Source organism: Arachis duranensis, chromosome 8 (genome assembly GCF_000817695.3).
Source record: "Arachis duranensis cultivar V14167 chromosome 8, aradu.V14167.gnm2.J7QH, whole genome shotgun sequence".
In the NCBI taxonomy this organism is placed as follows: domain Eukaryota; kingdom Viridiplantae; phylum Streptophyta; class Magnoliopsida; order Fabales; family Fabaceae; genus Arachis; species Arachis duranensis.
Genome location: NC_029779.3, coordinates 41,131,273 through 41,146,854, shown reverse-complemented (window position 1 = coordinate 41,146,854; position 15,582 = coordinate 41,131,273). Strand labels below are relative to the sequence as shown.

General features: G+C 31.1%; 1 protein-coding gene across 3 annotated transcripts; it reads right to left on the bottom strand.

The window, feature by feature from the left end:
- Positions 1 to 2,062: 2,062 nt before the first annotated feature.
- LOC107462740 (uncharacterized) lies at positions 2,063 to 12,898 on the bottom strand. Of its 3 annotated transcripts, XM_016081367.3 has the most exons (17): positions 12,339 to 12,897; positions 10,732 to 10,911; positions 10,508 to 10,565; positions 9,067 to 9,117; positions 8,772 to 8,854; positions 7,770 to 7,857; positions 6,859 to 6,900; positions 6,693 to 6,767; positions 6,539 to 6,607; positions 6,347 to 6,462; positions 6,096 to 6,208; positions 5,672 to 5,751; positions 5,439 to 5,559; positions 4,691 to 4,757; positions 4,281 to 4,480; positions 2,574 to 2,627; positions 2,064 to 2,347 (listed from the first exon to the last, which is right to left on the bottom strand). In XM_016081367.3, exons 1-15 carry the CDS (start codon positions 12,749 to 12,751, stop codon positions 4,348 to 4,350), a joined length of 1,689 nt encoding a protein of 562 aa, XP_015936853.1. In that variant the 5' UTR covers positions 12,752 to 12,897; the 3' UTR covers positions 2,064 to 2,347; positions 2,574 to 2,627; positions 4,281 to 4,347. The 3 variants fall into 3 exon arrangements, with proteins under 3 accessions (XP_052109080.1, XP_015936853.1, XP_052109081.1); XM_052253120.1 differs by lacking the exon at positions 8,772 to 8,854 and having other exon boundaries at positions 2,063 to 2,347; positions 8,960 to 9,117; positions 12,339 to 12,898; XM_052253121.1 differs by lacking the exons at positions 2,064 to 2,347; positions 2,574 to 2,627; positions 8,772 to 8,854 and having other exon boundaries at positions 4,111 to 4,480; positions 8,960 to 9,117; positions 12,339 to 12,898.
- Positions 12,899 to 15,582: the final 2,684 nt, after the last annotated feature.

Here is a 15,582-nt window from a genome sequence, read left to right as displayed (position 1 = left end):
GAACTTCGTTGTAAGCATAGCTCTAAACCAACTAATAATTCTCAAATCAAATTTAAAAGATTGGTTGTCACAAGTACAAACCCCAATGAAAATTAACCGAAGTATTTAAACATCAGGTTGTCTCACAAGTAATTGCAATGAAGTGCACAATTATTGGCTATGAAGGAATAAGGGGGTTTGATTTATAATTGGCACGAAAAATAAATGAGAAGAAAGTAAAATAATAAGAACTAATAAAATAAAGGAAAAGAACTCTTGGTTAAGATATGGGAATTGAGATCATCATCCTTGTCTACAAACCATATATTGACAATTATGAGAGACTAACCCATTAAGTCTACTCCTATGCTTGAAATAAGTATAATGTCTACTTCAAGGCATTAAGTACGTCAACTAAGCTTGATCAACATCAATCCATAAGTCCTAACCTAACTACTAATTGACTTAGTAGTAGGCTAGTGTCAATGGTTATCAAATTGACCACTAAGGGTTCTCAAATCGCCAATTCAATGAGACCCAATGACTCAAGGTCACTCAATTCCCTTAGCCTAGCCCAAGAGTAAAGAAAACTACTCAAAAACTAGAGAAAATATTTCATCAAACACCTAGAGTGCAATAAAAGTAAACATCACAAAATGCAAGAATTAACAAAATGCATGACTAACATAAGCAAGAATTCAATAATAGCAATGAAGATAAACATAAAAGAAGACATGGAAATATAAAATTTCATTAGAAGAAATCAAGATCCAACAATGATTCATCAACATAAAAGAGAGCAAAATAAGAAATGACAAATAAAACTAGAAGAACAAAGATGTAATAACAAGAAATTATAAGGGAAACTAAATCAAAACAAGAATTGAAAGTTGAATCTAAGGAAATTAAACTTAAACTACCCTAAATTCTAGAGAGAAAGGAGAGCTTCTCTCTCTAGAATTCTAACCTACAACATGATGAAAACTAAACTATGACTACTTGGTTCATTTCTCTTCAATTCTTGGTTCAATAGCATCAGAAATGAGTTGGATTGGACCCAAAATACTTCAGAAATCGCTGGCCACGAGTTGCCTTTAGTGAGTCACGCTGATCTTGCGACGCGTGTGTGTGAAACGATGCGTACGTGTCCCTAAACGCCAAGAAACTATGGCAAATTTTATATCATTTTGAAGCTCCGAATGTTAGCTTTTCAACGCAACTAGAACCGTCTCATTTGGACCTCTGTAGCTCAAGTTATGATCGATTTAGTACGAAGAGGTCATGATTGACAGCTTAGCAATTCCTTCATTTCTTCATGACTTCTCCATTTTTTGCATGCTTTTTCTTCATTCCTTCATTCCAATCTTTGTCTTCTAAACTTGAAATTACTTAACAAATATATCAAGGTATCGAATGGAATTAAAGTGAATTAAATTTATCAATTTTTGGGTCTAAAAAATATGTTTTTACTCTTAAGCACAAATTAGGGAGAGTTTACAAAACTATACTATTTTAGTGAATAAATGTGAGATAAGTTGATAAAATTCCCTAAATTCAACACAAGATAAACCACAAAATTAGGATTGATCAATAGTCAAGCCCATGGTTTAGAACAAATCTTCTCATTTTGTTTAGGACATGCGATTTTACATGCCGTAGCATTTACTCGTTTGAGCCCAACAAGTTACGATAATTCTCTCCCTTGCAATTAGTTTTTGGCAAATAGCAAAATATTTTTCATTTAAAAATATTTGAGTGTGCGATATATATTCCAGTTGCCTCACCTTATCACACCAAAATGAGACTTCAAAGAAAATTAAAAATTTATGCTGAATATGATTCTCCCTCTATAGTGAGGTATCTTGAGATACAAATAGGAAATGTATTTAAAATTTGATTTGTGGATTGTTATTTCGATGAATCAATATTTACAACGTTGGGGAGAGAGAATAAACCTCCTGAGAAAGAACTTAATTAAAATGCTTCATCATTGATGCATCTAGATCCTCGATCAAGACAATGTGAACTAAAAGTTCAAAAGATTATATATTTGTAAAGAATAGCAAATGAATCGCCTGATGCATTTTGATACAAAAAAGATAACCAAATCTTATATACTACTTGAAAATGTCCCAATTCGAATTGACATTCCAATTGGATAAATAGCTACTGAAACAAATATACACAAAAAGTGTGGAAGACCAATTAATTCCAAAAATAAAAATCCTCAAAAAAAAAAGAAGCATTTGATATTACAGAGGCAAATACTAATCCTGTTAAAAAGGTTAAAGACATAGTAAAGACATCAGTAGTTTTTTAAAATTCTGATATAGTTTTAATACCAAAAGACGTTCAGTGGTTCAGGTACCTAAAAATTCAGAATTGTGAAAATTATGAGATCTAAATAAATTATATCTTTGCAATAGAAAAATAGAACTGAAATAAGATAATTGTCAATGAAATATTTGCATATAATATGGCATTACACACCATGCATGAAAATAAAGACTCTTAGCCAAGAACAATCGAGGAATGTCAACAAAGAAATGATTGGCTGAAATGGGAAAAAGTTATGAAGGTTGAGTTAGACTCACTTGCAAAACATGATGTCTTTGAATCTGTAGTCCGTACACCAAAAGATGTAAAACCTGTTGGATACAAATAGGTATTTATGAGAAAACGAAATGAGAAAAATAAAATTGTACGCTATAATGTTCAACTTGTAGCATAAAGTTTTTCACAACGACCTGGTATAGATTATGAAGAAACATATTTCTATGTAGTGAATGTAATTATATTGTGTTATTTAATTAGTTTATCTGCATACTATAAGTTAGATATGCATCTAATAGATGTGGTGACATCTTATTTATATAGATCATTAAATCATGATATCTATAAGAAAATCCTTAAATGACTAAAATATCTAAATTGTCTAGTGAATTATGAATATTCTTAGGGTTTATACTTTGTCAAATTGTAAAGATCTTTATATGGTTTAAAGCAATCTAGACGAATATGATATAATCGTCTCACTGAGTATCTGACGAAAAAGGGGATTTAAGAATGATGATATCTATCAATATGTTTACATAAAGAAATTTTCATCTAACTTCATTTTAATTGTTATGTACGTTGATGATTATATCATTGAAACTTATGAAAAAATTCCAACAATTAGAAAAGCTCTAAAAGAAAAATTTGAAATAAAAAATTTTGGAAAGATTAAATTTTGTCTTGGCCTACAAATTAAATATATAAACAATAGAATTTTTATTCATCAAACAATTTATACAGAAAATATCTTGAAGGGATTATATACGGATAAGTCACATCCATTAAGTACTCCAATAATCGTAAGATTTTTAGATGTGAAAAATTATCAATTTCGTCCTAAAGAAGAAAATGAAAAAATCCTTTCTCCTAAAATACCATATCTCAGTGTCATTGGAGCAATAACATATCTTGTTAATAATATTCGACCTAACATATCATTCGCTTTAAAAGTATGAGTAAAGTATAGTTCTTTTTCAACCAAAAGTTATTGGAATAAAGTCAAACAAACTTTTCAATACTTTCACGAAATAGTTAATATGATACTTTATTCATAAATATCCATCACTTGATAATCCATGACTTCTTCAACCATTCAAAACAATTTGGGCGGCTCAAATTTCTAAAGATGGGCGGCTCAAGATTTTCATGATGGACTCAACACTAAAAAGGTTAGAAAAAAGATGGCTTTTCACATATATAAATAAAGCCATATAATCTAAGATGAAAACAAACAAACAGTGAAAACGTATACTTTTACTCTTATAAATAATATATGTACATGAAATAGTGATTATTGAGAAACAGATAAAATCTCTATTATTGAGATACTTATATTAAAAAATATTAATACTAGAGTTTTTTATTCCTACTTCTCTATTTCATATCTATTCTATCTGCTCTATGTATTTATTTTACAACATATTTTACTTGTCCATTTAAAAAAAAAAAAAATACTTCTACGTTTTTTAAACACATTTAATGCGTAATCCAAAATCATTCAAAAAGCACTCTTCGAATATTTTTATATAAATTTCAAGCATTATAAATTAAGAAAAAAAAAAGAATATTTGCAAATAATTTTAGAACACATCAAATACGGTGTAAAAGGATGCAAACATTTCTCAATAATAAGCTCATAGATTTATGAGTTAACGCAAAGGTTAACAACTATGATTCTATCCAATGAATACTTGGTGGAAGCTGCTTCATTTATTTGAAGTTTCTTCTATCAAAAACATACATACCAGCTAAAAGGCACCAATTAAGACAAATGAACCTCATCGCTGCCATGTAATCACTACCACCTCAACCTTACGTAGTTTTCTTAAGATCTTGAAGTACTAATCGAGCGGCGTTACGTCCTGGTGCCCCCATTACGCCACCGCCAGGATGTGCCCCGCTTCCACATAAGTATAACCCCTGAAGTGGAGTCTTATAATTCGACCTAAGTGCCAAAACAAAGAAAACACTCACGTAATTATGTATAGGGGAAGCATGCTACAGTTGTAATCAGGATGTGTTTGGAATAAACGAAAGGTTGAGATAAAACACTTAAAAGACAAAATTTGTGTCCATAGACACTAACCAAATGCAATCTGAATGTCGAAGGAAAAAAGAAACAATTAATATCACAAAGCAGTAAAGTTTATTTTACCATCCTTTAACAGGTCGCATGAGGAACAGAGAATCCAATCCCATGGCACCATGAAATATGTTCCCTCCTGCCGAAAATAAAATAAGAGGGGTGAAAATAAAGTTATCAGCCACAACGGTTCACGTACCAGTGCTTTCATGTAGAGCAATTTATACAGGGAGGCATTGCGAAACACTGAACAATTGATGTTTCCTTTGTTCTCTCCTGATTGTTATATAACGGTGGAAATTCAGATGTAGATAACTTCATGTGAAGTTGATAGCTGAGAGTCGTTAGCTGATAATTTAGTCAAATCTGTTAAATAATTTAACGACTCCCAACTATCAACTTCACATGAAATTAACTGCACATGAGTTTCTATCATATATCACTCTTAAGTCTTTGTAATCATCTTTTCTTTCGCCATTATCTACAGTATACGACTATACCTACCTAGAAACAATTATATTGTCTATATTATCGACCAATTCCCATTATATATACTAGTGCATTAATATTCTTTGGTGTTCAATTTCATTTCCAAAACTACCCCCTTAAAATATGTTTTTTAAGATATTAAAAACATCAAAATGTGTCGTGATGTCCCAGCAAGAAGTTAATAATAATAGAAGTTAATAATAATAGCTTTCTTGTGCCAATTATTTGTTTCAAGTTTTTGTGGCCTAGAAAGTGCAGTTTTGCTAACATTTACTAGAACAAATATGAATTGCCTGTTAGGTATTTATTTTGGTGACTATAACTTAATTACCTGTCAAACCAATTTCCCTTTCAAGGTCTGGTGGAGTCAACATGTCATAACCAATGACAGATGTACTAAACCCGGGGGCATATTCATCAATCAATTTGAAGCATTTTTGTGCAAATGATTCCTAGGAATAATATAGACACACCATTAACATCAATTCAACTATTAGTTTTAGTAGACGCACATAGCATACAAATGCAGAGTTAATGAAATTCAAACATCTTAAGCAAACTAACTCTGTATTCATGATCTTGCCAGTCACCATCCAGTGGTTTGTAGGGAGTATACTGCACAAATAGGTTGATCACATGCATACCTATGGATAAAACAGATTCATAAACCAGATGATACTTATAAAAAAAATTAAAAATAAAAAAAATTCACAAACGAGATGATGTCAACATAATTCACATATTATGAAAGGCACAAAACAGATAAATAAACTAGAGTATTGACAGAGAAGCCAAGTTTCTAGTTTTGATTTGAGTAATAAGAATTCATGGAATTCTGAAGATAAAACAAGTCATAAATAATGCAAAAAATTTAAGGAAATGAAACCATTTTGCTACAAACAAGCTGCCATCACGAGAGCAAAATGACTATAATTTTTCTTACAAACGGAACATATAAATACACTAATAAATGCAGAGTTTCAACTACCAGGTGGAGATATGGTTTTGTCCAGCGTCGAGGGAATTGTCATTTCAATAACTGGTCTTCGTGATGGCACTCCATTTACAGCATCTTGAGATGCAGAGTGAATTTCTTCCATGCTAAACAGAAACTAAAAAGGGTAAAGAAAGACTGACATGTTCTGAAAATAAATAATCTACAATTTTCCATATAGATAATGACTACAGCAAATTTACATACTGATCAAACTTTTAAATGACTATTCAATTTAAACATACCTCTCTGAACCAATATGAATTGTGCCAACGTGCTGTGGGCCAGCATGAGGATGATTTAACTTGCAACACTCAAATTGAGGCAACTTGTCAACTGCTACATTTATTTTTGTAGTAGCCTGTCTTGATGAATACCAAATAATTGAGATAAGGGTATTAAAAATATAAACTGAGATATAGAGTAAAAAAACTTACAGAACTATAGTCAGAATGCTTAATCGCACGAACAAAATCATCTGGAAGGGTATCATTAGGCACTAATTCCTAATTCAAGTAATCAAATATTGTAAATTAATAACAAATATGGGTGTGGAAGAAGCCAATGTCTGAAGACAGATTGAGAATTCACCATGAAAGTTCTATATGGAGTTGCATTAGAAAGAACAATTGAAGAATGCACTTTGGTACCATCAGCCAAAATCACCTGTATATATGTAAGCCATCTCCAGAAAATTCATTTTTTATTATGTCTTTAAAATTCCCTTTGATTGAGGAAACTCTCAAACAATACTAACCCCACAGACAGTGCTAGAGTCTTCAATCAACAACTGAGATACCTAAAAAAATACCAGATATGATCGAGCGGTTAGAGAATTGGGGACAAAAAGAGAGAGCGGGGAAGAGGGGGGGTGGAAGGGATATGGCTGATAAGAAACATTTATCCTCCTCTCAGTCCAATTTATTTTTTCCTAATACTGATGAAAGAGAAAAAAGAACTGAAAGTTTGTAGCATGATTTTGGTGTTGATATTGTGATTTGAATAATAAGAAATAAAGTTAGTGAACAAGGTCTTTCCTTTACATCTCCTGGGATACATAGATATAACACTTGAAACTTCAATTTTTCACATGACACTTCAATCCCCTAAAAGGCTAAAACAATGTTAACTTCTATTAACATTAATTTACTAAATTCATAATTTATCCTTAATTCATTATTAATTAGAAAGCCCCAAGACCCTCAACCTTACTTTCCAGTTTATCCATTGAAACCACCCGCACCCTCACCTTTTTCTTTTGTCCACCATAGCTCTTTACTCAACTGGAGAACCAGTGACCACGATTAAATGATTATGTGATATTACTTGCCTAGAACTTACAAAAGGCTATCATGACTATTTCCCCTGTAATGTGGCACTTCTAAAATACCTGTCAATCTCCACAGGTGTTTTACTTTCATAGCTTCAACTCATTTGGGCCACAACAATTTTTTCTTTTAAAAATAAATAAATTGTTTATGGTTGCAGTTAGGATCCAATGGAATCAGGGCACAACTATAAATATCAGAATTGACGAATGAAACTTCCTAACAAGAGAGCACATTTGAAAGCCTTGTAACAAGAGAGAGAGAGAGAGAGAGAGAGAGAGAGAGAGTGAGAGAGAGAAGCAAGGGTGGAATAAGCTAATAGATATTCTCCAAGACACACCTCAGAATTGGTTACAATATGTGCTCCAGCTTCCATAGCAGCATTACTAATAGCCTTGGATATTGAGCCCATTCCACCTTCAACATATCTACGTAGACCCAAAAAAAAGGTAGCCAATTAATAATTTGCAGCCTATACTAGGAACACATATTTCAAAAAAGTTAGTTCAGAAAAAGGAATTAGCAACAAATTTATTGATTTTTCCAGGATTTTGCATAAACATGGGTGTTGGTGTGCATATGTAATGTCAGTTTTGATGTATATGGTACAATGAAAAAAAAAATCAAATATAGAGCATATAATGTAGCTCAAAGGAAATTCTGATTAACTTGATGACAGGGACAAAGAGAAGCATACTTCCCATAAAGGGGTGTGAAGGAGTTTTTAACAGAATACCAGTAATGTGTAACACTTGAAATATGATCAGAATAAACAAATCTAGCATATCATTGATGTGAACAAAGTTAAAGCTTGAAATGGAAAAACCAACTCTTTGTAGGACCTTTTGCTTCATACATGTTAAAGGAATGAGTTGCGCATTTTGCTTTTTTAAGGGTGGTGGATGCGGAATGGGGGGTGGGGGTGTTGTAAAGAAAAATGAGGCTTTAGCTTATTCTCTTTCACAGCCTGCCCAAGCTGCTTAAACCAGATGCGCTTAAGCAAATAAGTTAACAATTCTTATATAAGGCAACATGAACCCTTATTCTGAGATAGAATCAGTGCCTTTCTAGAATAACCTTGTCAGCTACGTGAACTTTCATACACTGCAAACCATGTAATGACACATTGACAGTTTGCCACTTATCTATGTGTTTTCTTGTCATTTGTGAATTTCTGTTGGTTATGATTCCCTTCTCAGAATAACTACGCATACCATTCACAAAATGTTATATGTAAACTTTAATTTGGATTGATCTATATCTATCATTAAAATTTTGAAAATAACATTTTTCCATTCTTAAGATTCACAGTATAAAGATATCAACATAGCAAGATACATACGACCAGACTCCACGATCCCCACCAGTTTCTCCCATAACATGATGTAGTAGAACATAACCACTTCCTGGGGTATGGACACTGGCCTGCACAACAGTTTTAGAAGCACCATACACACATGTATATTCCATGAAACATGACAAAGTAACAGTGCTGCATTAAATAAGAGGAAGTTGAGTAGCAATAATTACTCTAATTGTTTCACTCTCAAAGAACAATGGAGAAATTCGTATATCCTTTCATTGTTAAAATGTTTTTCATTGGAAAGACTTTTAACACTAAAGGTAACTGCTCTTACTGTGCTTCCAATCACAGCATCTGTTGCAAGTGTAGCCTTCAGAACATCTGTCTGCACAAACAGTATCAGGCAAATATTACGCCACCAAAACAAGGGTTAACAAAGAAACTACAAATTAAAGAAATCATTTAATAGCACCAAATCACATGGGAACAGTGATCAACAGATTGCACGGAAATAAATGTCAATACTCAATATGTTGGGTATGAAGTGTTAATGTGGTCTTTGTATAAATAAGAAACAAGTATGATGGTATGCAACAGTGTTCACAACAGATAAGTGCATCCAGTTTTAGTTGAAACTTTAAAGTGTCTGAGACAAGTTACAAACTAAACTCTCATGGTTCATGATTTGAGTATATAAAAATGAGGTAACTCAAACAACAGCAACAAGAACAAAGTCTTATCCCATTAGATGGGAGTGCAACTGAAGTCATTGCACCCGATTATGATTTGAGTAATAAAAATGAGGTAACTCATAAACATATATGTATAATCTGATATTTTGGGTCAAACTCTGATATCGCTAATTCTCAATCCTACTTGCCAGTTTACAGGTCTAGACTTACACTCGATTTGTTTCCAAAATGTACAATTGTGGACAATTTTATTAGATACTTGAGTCATCTTGCCTATGTTATGCAGTACAAAACAACCTACAAACAACCTGATAGAAACAGGTTTGGCTTCGTTTATAGGAGGAAAGGTAAGGAGTTGATGGGCTGATACTGCTTTCACTGCTTAATTCCTAATTTTGCTGGATGGCTGTTTGTTGGTCCTTTTAAGCTAGTTTAGCAGGTTTAGGAGCAATAGTGCTAGGCCTAGCTGCTGCCTATAAGTACTAGGGGTTAGTTAGTTTTTAGTTCTGTTCAGTTTGTTAGTTCAAGAGAGGGAAAATTCTCTCCACAGTTGGTAGTTCCAACAGTGTACTCCAATAAGGGATTGTGATTTGCAATCCCTAGTTCATCAATAAAATCCCCTAATTCTGCTAGATCCCTGATCCTATCACAACCTATGTTATGCCTAGCTTTATCAAGCTGAATTTATACATTATATTTACGCTTATGTTTTGTCAAACTACAAACAACCTACATGCAAAGTTAAGAAGATTACAACAATTGAGTGATGCTAAGTAATGCTTTTATTATATTTATTTACCTATATGTGTTAGAAAGTTAACATCTGCAATATCAATCAGGGATATTTTGTTTATTAAATAATATTTTTTATGTATGCCAACTCCTACAAGCCCATGACTTTTGAGTGGAGTTTGCAGCTCAAGTTTGTGGATATCTTACAAAAGACACACTCATAAAAGACACTCAATGAGCAAAAAGTCTGAAACGTAAAGAATCTAGAAGATCTATGCTCAGTTGTAATCTACAAAGTCCAAGAGCTTGGCGATGAAGGAAAATGAAAAGAGATGAAGACTACAAGGTTACCTCAAACCAGTTGTTCAAAACTTTGGAAGCCGGAGCCAATAAAAGGTCCATGAATTCCCTGCCATGTAAATTAGTAAATATTATAAATATTGATGTTTTAGCCTTGAGTTCATAGTTTCACATTACTAGCTATTAATATCATGAACCTTACTAGTTTGCTATTCCTAACAATGCCAGTTTGTCATGGATACAAACAACTTCCTGTTGGAGAAACAAATACTTACACCATCTCCTTTTGCCCCAAGGAGGATGCTTGTCGTAGACAACTTGCCCAAAATACTGAATTCTGTAATTTATTCTTCAGTTGTTCATTAAGTGATGATTTATGCTGCAAGGACTCGGGAGGAGACGAATCCAGCACCAGATCCATAAATTTACAGAAATTCTCAAGCTGATTCTCATATCTAAATGCCAAAAAAAAGGGGGGGAAAGGGGTGAAAGACAGACAGATTCTTGTTAAATGGGTAACACACAGTTTATCCAGCTTAGATGTTTAATCAGGAAATGAAAAAAGAATGCCAACATATTTCCAACTCAGTCAAATGAAGTTCAAGTAAACCTTCTCTTCTTAACTGATCAAACAAACAATATTTTGATTTTTATGTTTGTACAAAGAAGATGAGCATTAAAGCAACATTGAAGTTGTTGCCTTGTAATTTGAAGGGATAAAAACTATGTGCATCTACTCTCTTTAAACGGCACTAGATAGGAGCTTTGTGCACTGAGCTCCCTTTTATAATTAAAATATGCATATGTATCCCCTACTAACTGTAGTCTTCAAGTAAGAAGATTTTCAGCAACAGTCAAACGGACAAAATTTTCAAAAAATAATAATTAAAAATAATGAAACAAAATACAAATTTGGGGTTTAGGCTGAGCTTGTAATATTTTCTTTGTCAACTGCTCGTATGATTATAAGCTTTTTCCAAAAAACATTATCAAAGTGTTTTTTTTTTTCTGACTTCTGCTATCATTTCTTTTCCATTGAATTCCAAAGTACAAAAGGTGTGTCCTCACAAGTTTATCACGGTTTGACCATAAGACTGCAAAGTCTCTCCATAACAATTGCGAATTACCTTAATGAACCTTCTTTGTGGATTCCTATAATTGTTGAATGAAAATAAAAATTTCTCCAAATTCTCACTATAATTCAGTAAAACATTTTAAAATTTTTGTTTTTGTAAAAAATTTTGTATTACTATCCCAAAATAGATATATATTTAGTAGCTTTTATGAAAGTTACATTCAAATGAAAAAAATTCATAGAATAAACTATCAATTTAACTCCAAAAAGATTATGATGTTGGCAATTTAGTAAAGACATACTCGAATGACCCTGCAAAAATAACAACTTTTAAGAAAATATACAAAAATCTAAGTAGATATAGCAGTACTTTTGGGCATTTACCCAAAAAATTTTCAGTCAGGCCTATTGTTTCTTTCAAAAACTAAATTGCCAATTTCACGAGTAATGCTAGGGAGGCAAATTTTTTCAACTAATATCAGTCAATTTTTTTTAAATTATTTTGTTTATCTTAATTTTTATATCCTTAATCATAAACCCTTACTTCTAGAGTCTATACCCTAAATTATAAACCCTAACAAAATAGTTGACTAATCTTCACTAACTAAAAATTGGTTCATGTACTTTCTCATTTCATAATCTTGCTGGTTTACTCAATTTTACAAAGACAAGTGCCTTTTTTACCTTCTCTCTTACTCCAATCAATACTCGTCCTTTTTCTCTTCTCTCTTACTTTCTGAATATGTAGCACTCATTGTGGGAATTGATCTGAAAATAAAAAAACAAAAACGAAAAAAGGAAGAGCACCTTGGATAAGCATCTGCATCGTTAAGCGAGAACTTGGAAATCTCGGAATGATTGAGACCTTTATCGGGGCCCAAGAGTAGGTACCGCCCGTCGAGGCAAGGCGTAAAAGACGACGGATTCCTCTTCAGAAGCTTCAATCCGTGTTTCGGAAGCTCAAGTTCTTTGATGACTGAGGGACGCAAGAGGCTCTGCAGGTAACTGCACCGGGAGAACTTGAACCCTGGGACCAGCTCCTCGGTCACAGCGGCGCCTCCGATCACATGGCGGCGCTCTAAGACTGCCACGGAGAGACCGCCACGAGCAAGGTAGGCGGCTGCCGTGAGGCCGTTGTGGCCGCCGCCGATTATGAGCGCGTCCCATTTCCTGCCCTTGAGTGTTGCATTGGCAGCGCTGCTAAGGCTTCTTCGTCGCATTAGGTTGTTACTTTGGTTGAGGGCGAGACGTTGGTCGGCTTTTTCGTTCCGTAAGGACGGAAATATCAGTCAAATTGAGTGAGTGTTTGTGATTACTGATTACTCACTATACTGAGAGTAAAACTAGTGAGCGTGATAGACACATCCAAAATGTCATTTTTGAGGATCTAAATAATTCGTATTGTACCACTATGTGTATGGTGAATTCTTCGGCGTAGAAATGCAGTGTATGCTATAAGCCTATGACTATGCGACAAGTGTTTTAAAGGGACAGAATTTGTCTTGGCTCAATCTCTCTACAGGGATGCTTTAGTATAGTTCACCTGATGAGGTTAATAAACAAATATATTATTGGCAGTAATTATATTAGCATAATTGTGGGTTTATAAGTTGGTTTTTTGAAAGGACAAAGGAGTGGGTTTACAACAAAGATTGTTAATGTTTTTTGGACAATTTACTTTTTTATATTTATTTATGGCATTTTAATTTCTCTAAAATATTTAAGGATGTTCATAGATCGAATCTAATTCATACACTACTAAAATCAAATTTTAAATTTTGTGTAAGTATTTACATGTCTGTAAAAATAAAAAAATAAATAAATATTTTTTATGTTTTATTTTAAATATTCTTGTATAATTTTATTTTTAAAAAATATTTTGTTGCTGGTTTTATCCTTTTGATAAAGTAAAAAATTTAAAGTTATATATTTCTAGAATAATTATTAAAAGTCGTAATTAATTCTCAAATTTAAATATATATGTCTTTTAAAAATATAAAAATTTTAAAAAAATTATTTATAAATTAAAAAATAATTAAAAGAATTAAAATTACTTTGGTGTAATAGTTTTGTTCCTAAAATATTTTTTGTTATATATATCTATCACAAATTACAATTTATTAAGTTTAAAGAATTTATCATCTTAAATAATTATTTTTATTATTTAGATAATATTTAAATAAATAAAAAATAAATATATATGTTAATTAATAGACTAAATTAGCCATAAAGAGAGTGATTTTGTTTTTCAGATTTTATGGTCCTATGCATATTATAAAGAGAATTAAGGAGAAAAAAAAGGGAGAAAATAATAAATAATCTATAAGGGTCGTAACATAGCATGCTTAGGCTTTTTTTGTGGGTACGTGTATCTTTATTATAAACTCACCTTTTTGTCAAAAAAATAAAAAAGGCTCAATTTACAAGTCATAATTACGCTAACATAACTACAAATACCTAACATTATCATATTTGTTTATCAGTCTCGTCACCTGAAATTACATTTGTACTATGAAATACGGATATTTTATTGAATTATCGTGTCCGTATATTGGATATATTTTAGATCTGACATTTATTAATATTCATCTGATATGTGTATTTGTTATATTTAAACTGTGTCTTAATAAAAAAATAAAAACTTTTTTATTGGACATATTTAGACACATTTAAATATTATCACGTGTCAGCATGTCCAATCTTATTCTTAATATATATTATTAAAATAAATTTAGATATAGTATATATTATTATTTATTAAAATAAAAAATATTTTAAATACTTGATATAATTAAAATAAGACATTAAAAATAGTTAAAAAATTAATTTATATTTTAATATCAATAAAATATCAAAATATCATTACGAGTTATCTAAAAAATACATTATATTTTATATGTATACGTGTCTCCGTGTCTTATAAGATTTTAAAATTTGCGCGTCAGCATATTCTGTATCATGTCGTGTCTTGTATTCATGTCAGTGTTCATCCATAGTATAGACCGTAACAAGTTTGCAGATAGACTAAATAAAGATAGATTTTCTTTTTAGTAAGACACTTAAATTCAAAAACAATATGAAGTAACAAAAAAATAATAAAAATTAAATATAACATGGTATATAACGATTTGTATCATAAATTTAATATTAAATATAATAAAAATAAAAGAATAAAAAAATAAAAAAATGCTCATGAATATAATTAAATCTAACAAAAAAATAAATAAATAAATTAAAAAAATAATGTTCTTTAAAATAACAAAAAAAAACATGAATGTTAGCCAATATATATATTCTATTGAATTTTATCTGGTTTTATTTTTATTTTATTTTATTTCATATTTTTGTGTGGATTAAAAAATAATGTTATTAATATATGAATAACGTTAAAACATATTAAACTGATTTTGTAAAAGTGAACAAATTTAATTGCTATAAAAGACGAGTGTATAAATAAACACTAACATATTTATCAATCCAATTTTTTAAAATATGTATAATAATAACTTAATAAGTGAGAAGTTAATCAGTATGATAATTATTTTATATTTAATTAAGAGGTTTTAAAGTTGAACTTTGGAAAAAAAAAAGTACTTTTTCATAAGTTATATATAATTAAGGTTATTTTAGAAAAAAGAAACTTTATTTTGGAATAGTAAAAATATTTGAGACAAATTATATACAAATTTAAAGTATAAACAATATTTTTTTATTGAATGTTAAAATTTTTCAACAAATATTTGAAATTTGTCTGAAATACTGATGCACTTTTATTTAGAATTTACAAATGATGTTATTTTCGTCTGAAATTTATGAAAAAATTTTAGCTATTTCGAAGGATTAGCTATAATAAAAGAATTTAAGACTAATTATAGACAAATTTGAGATAGAATTAATATTTTTTAAAATGCATCTCAAATCAGTCTAAAGTTATTGCTCACATTCAGATAGAATACGGACGAATTATAGTTTTTGTTCAAAATGTGTTGTTAATCTGTATGAAAATTTTGGCGCCACCCAAAAAAATTTGGCGCCAAAATTTGGGATAAAA

Coding starts and splice junctions, on each gene's coding strand:
- LOC107462740 (XM_052253120.1), bottom strand. CDS start 12,751: ATGCGACGAAGAAGCCTTAGCAGCGCTGCCAATGCAACACTCAAGGGC. Junction 6,768..6,858: donor ACTCTAGCACTGTCTGTGGG/GTTAGTATTGTT, acceptor ACATATATACAG/GTGATTTTGGCTGATGGTAC. Junction 6,463..6,538: donor AGCATTCTGACTATAGTTCT/GTAAGTTTTTTT, acceptor TCATCAAGACAG/GCTACTACAAAAATAAATGT.